Source organism: Leptodactylus fuscus, chromosome 10 (genome assembly GCF_031893055.1).
Source record: "Leptodactylus fuscus isolate aLepFus1 chromosome 10, aLepFus1.hap2, whole genome shotgun sequence".
NCBI lineage: Eukaryota > Metazoa > Chordata > Amphibia > Anura > Leptodactylidae > Leptodactylus > Leptodactylus fuscus.
Genome location: NC_134274.1, coordinates 69,423,539 through 69,435,795, shown reverse-complemented (window position 1 = coordinate 69,435,795; position 12,257 = coordinate 69,423,539). Strand labels below are relative to the sequence as shown.

General features: G+C 43.7%; 1 protein-coding gene across 1 annotated transcript in view; it reads left to right on the top strand.

The window, feature by feature from the left end:
• AP3M1 (adaptor related protein complex 3 subunit mu 1) overlaps nucleotides 1-12,257 on the top strand; it is a 28,893-nt gene that overhangs the window by 3,781 nt on the left and 12,855 nt on the right. The window contains exons 2-3 of the mRNA XM_075257787.1: nucleotides 10,126-10,401; nucleotides 11,967-12,138. Of these exons, the coding sequence (XP_075113888.1) occupies nucleotides 10,129-10,401; nucleotides 11,967-12,138 (445 nt within the window). The 5' untranslated portion in view covers nucleotides 10,126-10,128. The remainder of the gene's footprint in view (nucleotides 1-10,125; nucleotides 10,402-11,966; nucleotides 12,139-12,257) is intronic.

The following is a 12,257-nucleotide window of genomic DNA, read 5'->3' as shown; positions in this document are numbered from 1 at the left end:
CCATTCATTTCTATGGGGAGCGCTCGTATCCCCGCTCCCATAGAAATGAATGGAGCTGCTTTAGACGCCGCTTATTCTGAACGTGTTTTACGTTCAGAATAAGCTAGCGTTTACTCAGTGTGAATGCACCCTTAGGCTGATTGCAGGCGACTATGCTATAACCAGTCGGCCATGAATTAAAAGCACGTGCGGGACCCAGGGATGTCCTCTGTGTGCTGCCTGTGCACAGACTGTGCTCCCCAGCTCCTTTCATTAAATGAATAGGAGACATGGAAGGAAGGGCTGCAAAATAGGACAGGGATAGAACCTGTTCTATATTTTGCAGCTCGGAGTGTCGGCCCGCAGGCGTGACTGTGAAATTCATGGTCCTGTGTACAGGCCCATAGAAAAGAATGGGTCAGTGTGCTATCCGTGAAATAAATGTATATCACACTGACTACGGCCATGGTCATCTGCAAGGGGCCTTAATCTGGATGCATATGAGCTGTTATATTAACTTGACTGGTCAGCGTGCTTGCTAGAATACATGTTTTCTTTGTGGTTGCCCTTATCACTGCTTCCTTTACATAAAGAATGACAGATCCCAATCCCGTGCAAAAGGCATAAATGGATGATCCAAGCAGAGGCAGATAGGTGCCATGTGACCAAACACCTAATTTTCATGTAGATTAAAAGTTAACTTTCTTCACACAACAAACGTATGTTCACTGGTTGTGGTGGTAGACTCCCATTAAAGGGGCTCTATCAGCAAAATCATGCTGCTAGAGCCCCACATATGCGTGTATAGCCTTTAAAAAGGCTATTCAGGCACCGTAAATGTTATATTAAACTACCCCCCCGTTTTAAAATAAAACCCTAAAAAAGAATGTGATCTACTTACGCATCTTGCACACTGGGCGGGCATTCAGGGTGTGTCTTCTTCTTCCTCTTCCTCCGATGTCCTCGGGTCCCGTCTTCCTCCGGCGCTCGCGAACTGACATTGATTTAAAAAAAATGGACTGGGCGCATGCGGCTTCTACTACGGCTACTGCGTGGATGAAGAAGAAGACACACCCTGAATGCCCGCCCAGTGTGCAAGATGCGTAAGTAGATCACATTCTTTTTTAGGGTTTTATTTTAAAACTGGGGGGTAGTTTAATATAACATTTACGGTGCCTGAATAGCCTTTTTAAAGGCTATTCACGCATATGTGGGGCTCTATCAGCATGATTTTGCTGATAGAGCCCCTTTAAGGGCTAGTTCACACAGAGTTTTTTGGCAGTGGATTTTGACGCGGGATCTGCCTCAAAATAAAAAAAAATTGACTTCAGTGGGAGCCGCTTGCTTCTTTTTTCCTCTAGCAGTTTTGTACCGCTAGCAGAAAAAAGAAGCGAGGCAACCTATGTTGCCGCGGATTCCAACTCGCTCTCGACTAGGCTCATTCATTTTGGCCTAATCTGGAGCGGAATGCAAATTCCGCTGTGTGAACACACCCTCTGCACGTATGTGGTTTTTTTGGCTTTCTGAAAATTTGTGGGTTTTTTTTCCTATAGAAAATTATATAGAAAAATGCTTGGGAAAAAAAAAACACAATTTGCAAAAAGAAAAAAAACAAACCATAAAGGATCTTTAAAAAAAAAAAAAAAACATTGGAAGAACATATTAAGACTAGTATTTCCTACACCAGTCTTTATCAGTTCCTCTACTGACATGAGATTTGGCATTCTGGGGCATCACAGGTTTTCTGGAGCAAGTTATAGTAAATATATGAGGCTTACCCACCACACTTCACCCACTGTTTTTCAGAGGCGAGTAAAGTCAGAAAGTGGACAAAGTGGTGCATTTTTTAGCACTAACCAATCCCAAAGGTACTGTTTCCAATAGAAATGTTAAAATCCTTTTCAGAGTAAGTTCATACGGGGTTTTTTGGTCTGGACAATACCCCATGTGAACTTACCCTTCGTTCACACTGAGTTATTTGGTCAGGAAACTGACTCAAATTCATCCTCCAAAAAAACACCTCACCAGACAGTCCTATGGTGAGGCATTTTTAGGAGGAGGAATTTGAGTCAGTTTCCTGACCAAAAAACTTACAGCTTAGGGTAAGTTCACACAGGGTTTTTTGGTCCGGAACAGGTTTTTGGCTGTCTCAGGTTCCAGACCAAAAAAACGGGTAGCCACGACTGAATGGCGGTGCAGTGCACCAGCATCCAGTCACGCCCTCCGCTCCGATTAGGCCCAATGAATGGGCCTAGTCGGGAGGAGGGAGTGTCTTCAGGCCGAATCACGTGGCGACTCGGCCTGAAGAATGAGCATGTTGCTTCTTTTTTCTGGGAGGCGGAAGAAACGGCTCCTGGAAAAAAGAACTGAGCGGCTCCCATTGATTTCAATGGGAGCCGTCTTTTTGGTCAGGATTTTGAGGCGAATACGGCCTCTAAATCCTGATCAAATAACCCTGTGTGAACTTACCCTTAGACTTCCTCAAGTTTTCCATAGATGTTCTCTATTTAATAAAACACCATAGTTATGCCCTGTGCAGTATTATATTATACAGTAAGCCTACAGCATATAAGCTTGAGGAAAGGTGAGCCTGTCTTATAGCCTGTGCGCTAATGCTTGACTTTTGCTCCTTTCAAAGGGTTTTTAAAACTGCAATGAGTATGGTGCCCTCTGATCGCGCCATCACCTGCTTAGTGGTTGTGTCTTATCTAGTGGGATTGTGGTTATTAAAACACTCTTTTAGGTTAAGGCCCCACGTTGTAGAACACACCTAAAAAATGCTCCAGAAAAAAAAACCCAGTGGAAATGCATTGCGGTTTTTTTCACAGCGTTTCTCATCGTGTTTTTGCTGTGTTTTTCTCAGCGGCTTTTCTTCCCTTATTAAATCTATAGGGAAAAGCGAGCATTTCCACAGGTAAAATTGACGCTGTTTTTCTCAAAAACATGTACGTTTTTATAAACGCAGCTTTTCCGCAGCATTTTTTCACAATGTCTGGATGGAAGCCAGAATCTTATTCACTTTGCTGGTACTGCTGCGTTTATGGAACAGGACCAACATGGAGCCTTCACCTTAATGCTTGTGAACCTTCATAATCTCCTGGATTTGGCCTATAGAATATATATTACAGTATACATACCCACATGAGCTACGTCACCTGTAGGCCTCACTTGTTCTTGCGGTCACCTTGTCCATGTGAGTGACATTTCTATTCAGTATGGAGTGTTCCAGGCAGTACATGTCTCCTCATTATGTTCAGTGTCAATGCAACTGAATATGATGCTACAGACGTTACTTTCACTAGAAGCAATACCTGTCTAAATATAAACTATATGCTCCTAAAATAAAGCCTGCTGGATTCTCCATGAGCTGATCATGTTGCCTTAGGAGCTATATAAAAATAGACTGCTTTTCACATGAAATCATTTATGCTATTGGTCTGCAACTTATCAAATATGTCAGACGTTGAGCTTTTTATCCTGCTTTTTTTAAAAAAAAAAAAATATTTTCACAGAAAAAGAATTCTTAGAACAATGGTGGTATTTGGGAGACAGCAATTTTCGATTGCACTCCGGCACCTGCACTGAGTCTCAAAGGTTCATGTAGGACACATTGATAAGATATCGCCAATGAGCCTCCTATCTCGGGTCACGTATGCTCTAATAGGCTCACCTGATGTACTATGGTGATGATAACATACGAAATATGCGTAGCCGAGAGCTTATTATTCTAATGTAAACCCTTCCGTACTATAATTAGAATCCCCAAAATTTAACCCTCCTCTGTCCCCGCTCCCACATTACCCCACATGATATGATGCCATTTCAGGCTAACTTTATATGTCCAAGCTCCATCCACATGTTACAGGACACCACTAGTGACGGCTCATAAAGTTATATGACTGTGTAATGACAGTCACCTCCAGTGGCGTAACTAGGAATGGCGGGGCCCCGTGGCGAACTTTTGACATGGACCCCCCCCGACCAACGCCGAAGACCTCGAACAACCCCCTCCTACGCATTCCTGCGCGCTCTATTATCCCCCATAGTGGCCCCTGCACACAGTATTATGTCCCTTAGTGGCCCCTGCACACAGTATTATGTCCCTTAGTGGCCCCTGCACACAGTATTATGTCCCTTAGTGGCCCCTGCACACAGTATTATGTCCCTTAGTGGCTCCTGCACACAGTATTATCCCCCATAGTAGCCCCTGCACACAGTATTATCCCACATCGTGGCTCCTGCACACAGTATTATGTCCCACTGTGGACACCCATAATCAATTATTATACTCTGGGGTCTTTTCAGACCCCAGAGTATAATAAGCGGAGACCCAGAGGGAGAAAAACATAAAAAAAAAAACCTCTGTTACTCACCTATCTCCCGTCTCCTACGCTGTCGGCCTCCGAAGTAGTCGATATGCAATGACGTCAGACAGGGCCGCCATTAGGAATTTTGGGTCCCCATACAGCCTAAGTGTCGCCTACTTTTCTGTTGACTCCGCCCATTCTCATTCATTTTTCATGTGCTCCCACACCGTATAATCCTCCTACAGACACCCGTAAATTATATGCCTCCCCTCCATCTCTCCCCCATTTTCATATACACCCTTCCTCTCCCCCCAGTTTTATGTCCCCCCCTCCATCTCTGTCCCCAGTTTCATGCTGTTCTCCCCCTTTCAACTGCCCACAGTTTCATGTCCCCCCGACTCTGCCCCATTGTCATGCCGTTCCCCCCCCTTCATCTTCCTCAGTGTCATGCCATTCCCCCCCTTCATCTGCCCCAGTGTCATGCCATTCGCCCCTTCATCTGCCCCAGTGTCATGCCGTTCCCCCCCTTCATCTGCCCCAGTGTCATGCCGTTCCCCCCCTTCATCTGCCCCAGTGTCATGCCATTCTCTCCCCACCCCCTTCATCTGCCCCAGTGTCATGCTATTCCCCCCCCCCTTCATCTGCCCCAGTGTCATGCCGTTCTCTCCCCACCTCCTTCATCTGCACCAGTGTTATGCCATTCCCCCCCCTTCATCTGCCCCAGTGTCATGCCATTCTCCCCCCCCTTCATCTGCCCCAGTGTCATGCCATTCCCCCCCCCCTTCATCTGCCCCAGTGTCATGCCATTCTCTCCCCACCCCCTTCATCTTTCACAGTGTCATGCCGTTCCCCCCCCCTCCCCTTAATTTGCCCCCCAGTTTCATGGGCCCCTTCATTATGTTCCATCTTAATGTTAAACACAAAACAAACACACTTACCTCTTCCATCGCTCCCCCGACGCTCCTCTCTCTGCTCACTCCACTGACATAATTGTAGGCGCGATGTGATGACGTCACATTGCACCTACACACGCCGAAGCCGGGCAGCAGCCTGTCACAGCTCCTGCTTTAATCGTGTATGTATTCAGCTCATCGGCATCCGACAGACGCCGATGAGCTGAAATCGGGACCGGCAAGTGCTGGGGCGGGCAAGTGCCAGAGGCTCTGTGGACCCCGGTACTTCCCCGACTATGCCCTGCGCTGACGCCGGCCCTGAATGACTGCTGCGGGCGCCAGGGGGCCGGCACACGGTGGCGGGCCAAAACCGGGCCCCCTCCATTTTTCTATTTTGCCGGGCCCCTGACGTAATACTGGCCTATCGGCGGCCCTGACGTCAGACGTCACATGACCCGGGACGCAGGCTGGGGTCATGAGACGTCAGCGACTAGGCCGAAGTCTGCACGGATCGTGGAGAGGTAAGTAACAGTGTTTTTTATGTTTCTTACCTCTCCCGGGCCGCCAATCATTATACTCGGGGGTCGGAAAAGACCCCCCCGAGTATAATGATAGCAGTGATAGCAGCTGTCACCGGGCCCCTAATGTCCCGGACCCTGTGGCAGCTGCCTCTGCTGCGATGGCGGTAGTTACGCCACTGGTCACCTCTATTACAACATTAACAACCAACCAAATTTTATCCAAAAATATTCAATAGCCCCCAAACCAAAATAGCCATAGCATAACAAAAACTAGGGGTCATAATAAATTATAAAAATATATCAACAAATATTTATTTAGAAATAATACATAAACATATACAAAACATACATTACAAAAATTCTAGAGGGCAGCACAAGTGGTGTCTGGCTAAAACAGTCAGACAAAAAACCAGAACCCTCTCACCGGTGATGTACCCGAAGTAACAACCCAAATAACAAGATCGTATTAAATATAAATGTAAACACTGCTACAAAATAAAGAATGCACCTAAAAGATTAGCCTGAGTAACAGACTTCAGGGGATAGTGTCCCATATAGCAAAAAGTCACTTTATCAGATTAATCAAATTAATAATATATTTATAATAGGAACCAGCCCCAAGAAGAATCTGCAATAAATATATACAGCGTGTGTGAGCAATGCATACACTATAGGTAACCTAAGTCAAGTGATAGTACATACCTACAGACATTATTGAGCAGTGTGAACAGGACAATAATAAAGGGGTTAACTCCAAGACATCAGCGGTGAGGAAACCAAAACACCCGACGCGCGTTTCGCCTTAGCGTGGCTTCATCAGGAGGCAATTAATAGTGCAACATGATTGTCTATATATACCCTACTACTAACAACATAATAAAAGACATCTGTGGTTACCTATCGTTTGAAAGATCTCCATTCTCCCTAACTTCCGGCTCAAACCATGTGCACGTGGCGACGTCATCACGTACGCGTACCGCGATGACGTCACCACTGCAGAATGGAATTGTCACTTGATATACCATTATGGTTTACTGACATTTATGATATTTATGTATGGCACTTTATTAGCACGTGCACTTTTTTATTAAATAAATGATGTAATGTATTTGGATGAGCTCCGTTCAAATTGATATTTGTGCATATATTGTATGGTCAATCATTTATATTAATTGTATCTGTGCACTATTTTTATTGTTTCTTTGGAAACTGTTAGTATTAAAGGCTATATAGTTTAGATTCTTCCGGCTGCCATGTTGTTGTGGCCTTTGTGCCGTGTAGTACGGCCTCTGGTGATTATTCTGTTCGGCCGATGCGTGTACGCGTGCGCACCGGCCGAAAACTTTATTTAATTCCATTCTGCAGTGGTGACGTCATCGCGGTACGCGTACGTGATGACGTCGCCACGTGCACATGGTTTGAGCCGGAAGTTAGGGAGCATGGAGATCTTTCAAACGATAGGTAACCACAGATGTCTTTTATTATGTTGTTAGTAGTAGGGTATATATAGACAATCATGTTTCACTATTAATTGCCTCCTGATGAAGCCACGCTAAGGCGAAACGCGCGTCGGGGTGTTTTGGTTTCCTCACCGCTGATGTCTTGGAGTTAACCCCTTTATTATTGTCCTGTTCACACTGCTCAATAATGTCTGTAGGTATGTACTATCACTTGACTTAGGTTACCTATAGTGTATGCATTGCTCACACACGCTGTATATATTTATTGCAGATTCTTCTTGGGGCTGGTTCCTATTATAAATATATTATTAATTTGATTAATCTGATAAAGTGACTTTTTGCTATATGGGACACTATCCCCTGAAGTCTGTTACTCAGGCTAATCTCTAGGTGCATTCTTTATTTTGTAGCAGTGTTTACATTTCTATTACAACATTGTCTGACCTCTGTATAAGCAATGCCGCCCCTGCTACCTCTTGTGTCACCCCCTCTACCTCATAGATTGTAAGCTCTTGCGAGCAGGGCCCTCAGTCCCATTGTGTGAAATGACTTTCTTTGTAATGTATCTTTCTGTCTGTATTTGAACCCTACAAATTGTACAGCGCTGCGGAATATGTTGGTGCTATATAAATTAAATGTATTATTATTCATACAACCAAGCTTCTCAGCCATATGGTGTCCATGACCTTTAATAAAAAATAATAATAGGACATGTTCATTGATGTGAGCGGGTCACACTGTGCCCCATACGGATCCGTGAAAAACACAGCTAACCGTGTAGGTACAGCATAAAACAGCTACAGTGAAATCCGAAAGATCTGAGTTTATTCATATGAGCGAGCTTCTCAGCTGTAAGGCGTCCATGATCCTTGAAAAAGTAGGACAGAATGGGCACTACACAGATCCATGAAAAACATAGCGGAGAATTGCTTAGAAAATGAAGCACTGAACACCTACCGTGCAAAACACACAGACTGTAAATAAGATTTATGCTTATTATTTGACTTTACGTGATTTTTGTCTAATAGAATTAGGTGGAATGGAAATACATGACATTTCTGCTTATAACAGCTACATTTTCCTGAAATTCAGGCAGGCACTGCTGGTTTTTCCCTTTCTTCTTCTGTAACACAAGGAGACTGAGTTCACCATATATAATCCCTTGGAATTTAGATTGGTTTGTTAACTGTCCAGTTTCCTACCCATTCTTAGAAAGAGAACAGAAGCCCTGACGAATGCAAGTACGAAGAGAGATGAATTTATCCCTTTACAAAGCAGTCTTAAAGCGAACATTGAATGTTATTTTGCTATTTTTCATCTAAATTAAGTTCAACATTCTGTGCAAATATATTCTTAATATACGTTTAGAGCTGGCTTACAGATTACAAATAAAATGAAAGATAATATACTTTCAACTGAGGTCATGCGTTGTGGAAAAGTTGAATTTTTGTTGTTGCAAATTTTGCTGTGTTTTTTTTTTTTTTTTTTTACTTCAAAAGGAATGGGAAACCTATAGGAAGCATCTCCTAAGGGGGCGTTCACAATTGCTTTGCTGTCCGCCCGCCGTGATTCAGCCGAAATTGCAGCTTGGAGATGGCTTGCATACGGTCATTTTAACAACTCATTCATTTCAATGTGTTTTTAAAGCAAACCGCGGGTGTCCGTTTGCAGCCTCTCCGCCGTGCGTGAAGCCACTTTTTTTGCACGGACACAAGTCCTTCATGTCCCACTTTGTATCCGTTCAAAAAGCAGTTTCATGGCAGAGAGGCTGCAAGTTATTTGGTAGACATAAAGCATCTGACAAGCTCCCATTCACTAGAGGGGACAAACAATCTTACAATAATATATCATTGTATTGTATTATCCCTTTAGAAGTAGCCACTAAGTTGTTTTTTTTAAATATCTGTGTACTATACACTGTGAATTTGGAGCTTTGTGCCAGAATAACTGCATCAGTAGAGGATGTGCTTAAGGTTGAGGCCCCGTGTTGTGCAGCTTTTTTTGTTGTAGATTTTGATGCATATTTTTGAGCCATAGGCAAGAATGGCTACAAAAGGTATGGGAAATACATACTTTTCCCTTCTGCTCAATCCAATTCTGTCTTTGGCTCAAAAAAACTCTGAAAAATCTGCAACATAAAAAGCTGCTTTTCTGCAACATGGGTCCTTGGTCTACGGCCAGGGTCAAACACAGCAGAAATGTAGCAATTTCCAAGACTTGCGTTTTTGGAAATTGCAGCATGTCAATTATACCTACAGAAACATTGGTGGTGGTATAATGGAAGCAAAGTCGGCAGAGGAAGCATCTGAAAGCATGTAAAAAAACAACAATGCGTTTCCACTGCGGCTCGCTACATGGGGCCATAGCCTAAAGGAGTATTCCAGTCTCAAATCGAGATTGCATACTAATGACCTGTTCACAGGAGAGGTCATCAGTATGTGATCTGTTGGGGTCTGACATCCGACCCTAACACAGCTCAGCTGTTGTAGCAGGCATCGGTTACTGGAAGCTGCTAGTGGATGGAGAGCACATTCAAGTAATAGAAGAAGTGCAGCAGCCCCATCCACTACATCGCAGTGCTTCCAGGAAACTGCAGCACCGTTCCTATTACCTGAATAGGATACGTGCCCCATCCACTAGCTGCTTTTGGATACCCAGAGGCTGCTGTAACAGCTTATCTGTTCGGGGTTCGGTTGTCAGACCCCCATAGATCACATACTTATGACTTATCCTGTGGATAGGTCATTTGTATGAAAACTTGATTTGGGGCCAGAAATTCCCTTTAATTCATGACTATGTGTACACCTAGATTCTATGAGGCTCCACGTATAAATCCAGCGTTGGTGCGGAATAAGTCACAAGTGGCACCAGCAAGGCCTTTAACCACCAGTTTGCATCATTTTAACACCAAAAAAGTGACGTAAATTTAATTATGAATTTCCCCGTTTCTTTATTTTTTCTGTAGAAAATGATCCACAGCCTCTTTCTGATCAACGGTTCAGGTGACATTTTCTTGGAGAAGCATTGGAAGAGCGTTGTGAGCCGTTCTGTCTGCGACTATTTCTTTGAAGCACAGGAGAAAGCTGCAGATATTGAGAATGTTCCCCCCGTCATTCCAACCCCTCACCACTATCTTATTAGCATTTACAGGGAAAAAATATTCTTTGTGGCAGTAATTCAGAGTGAAGTGACACCGCTCTTCGTCATTGAATTCCTACACCGCGTCGCTGACACATTTCAGGTAATCATTTAGAATCATTTCTGGGATAGAAATTAGGAATTAGTGATTTATTGATTTATTTTAATATATATATATATATATATATATAAACACACACAAAAAAAAACATTTAGAATTATAGAAAATTAAGAAAAAGGGTTTTCTGGGACTTAACTATTAGTGACCTGTTCTTAAAGGGGTATTCCCATGATGCTTGTTCACCAACCTGCAGGCTGTTGTGCTCTATTCACTTCCTGCTTTTCTCGGCACATTGGTGGGCGGGGTTTCACTTGGTTGTAAATGAATTACCACAGTGTGAAGCTGATGTAGCAGGGCTGGATTTGAGTCAGTTTGCATTACATACAGAGGTAATGGACTTCCTATCTCAGCCGTTATCAGCCAAATTCAATTATACCGACTGATAAGAGCTCAGAAATCCCAGAGCTCTTACCTCCCCATCTGAGAAGCTCCACTACTTATCAGACACAAACAGCTCAGAGCTGCTCTCAGCCCCTCCCTCCCCCCAGGAGCAGGCAGCTACATCACTTGACAAATGAGCAGATAATCCCAAGGGCCATAGAAACAGAGTGTAAACAATGAAGTGAATAAATTAAGATGGCGGCCAAACAAAGCAGTTTTGATAAAGCAATGCATTTAGGAAAAGTCTTAAATCCACATAAACTAGCAGTATAGATAGGATCCTTGTGATGGGACAACCCCTTTAAGGTCATCAATTTCGGAGTGGGGCGGATCTGGCTCCTGGCTGATTGCAGGTCATCAAAACCAACCACAGTGTAGGGGTCTGAGACACAATAGTAGATGTGGCTGGTTACTATAGCTCAGTCCCATTGAAGTGAAAGGGGAATAGTTTACATTCTGAAGTGTTGATTGTAAATTCAGGTAAATCTCTTCCTCAAGTCTCTGTAATGCACAATGTGTGTGGATATAATGGTTCACCTAACTGTATGGCTTTGGGCTACCCCTGAGAACAGTGTCTCATTCCCTGATTATCACAGTTATCACAGCAAGGGACCACCAGGTCACTATATTTAGGAATTGTCCTAGTGTAGGTGACAGCTAAACCTGGTGGGTCGAGAAATATTGGTGCATGGCACTGAAAGGACAGGCGAGAGGTGACAGGTTCAGAGTTGATCTCAAAGCAGACGGGTAGCATGCCTTGGCAGCACACAAAGTACCTTAAGATCAAGCAGAGACTTGGTCTGGAAACAGACTTAGGTCAGGGCTGGCAGAGCAGGATCAAACTAAAATAACAAGCTTGGGTCAAAAACAGTCGTAGAACCTAGATACCTTTGTACAAGAAGGAGCCTTAAATAGCCAACAGACGCAGAAGCTTGGCTTGGAGCAGATAGCAAAGTTATATGTGCCCAGCCAGCAGATTAGGACCCATGGCCAGGAGAACAGTGTTCTGAGCAGAAAAAGAGAATGCTAGCAAGGGCAACCAGGCGATGGTTTACTATGATTCTAAACTTATTTAGATTAGGTTCCTTCATACGATTGTTAATGTCTTACTATCAGAGGTTTGCTGCCTTAAGCAGTTGTGTAATATTTCTGTTACTTTCTGGCAGGATTACTTTGGAGAATGCTCTGAGACATGTCTGAAGGACAACGTGGTCATTGTGTATGAGCTACTGGAAGAGATGTTGGATAATGGATTTCCTCTGGCAACAGAGTCAAATATTCTAAAGGAATTGATCAAGCCCCCTACAATCCTGAGATCTGTAGTCAACTCGCTCACAGGTCAGTGACAACTAGCACTTAGCACCCTCTGCAGGAGCAGAACCGAGTCCATCTCTATAACATACTGTATATGTAGCGTGTCTTTAGAAATCAGAATCATACGTAGTAGCCAGAATGAT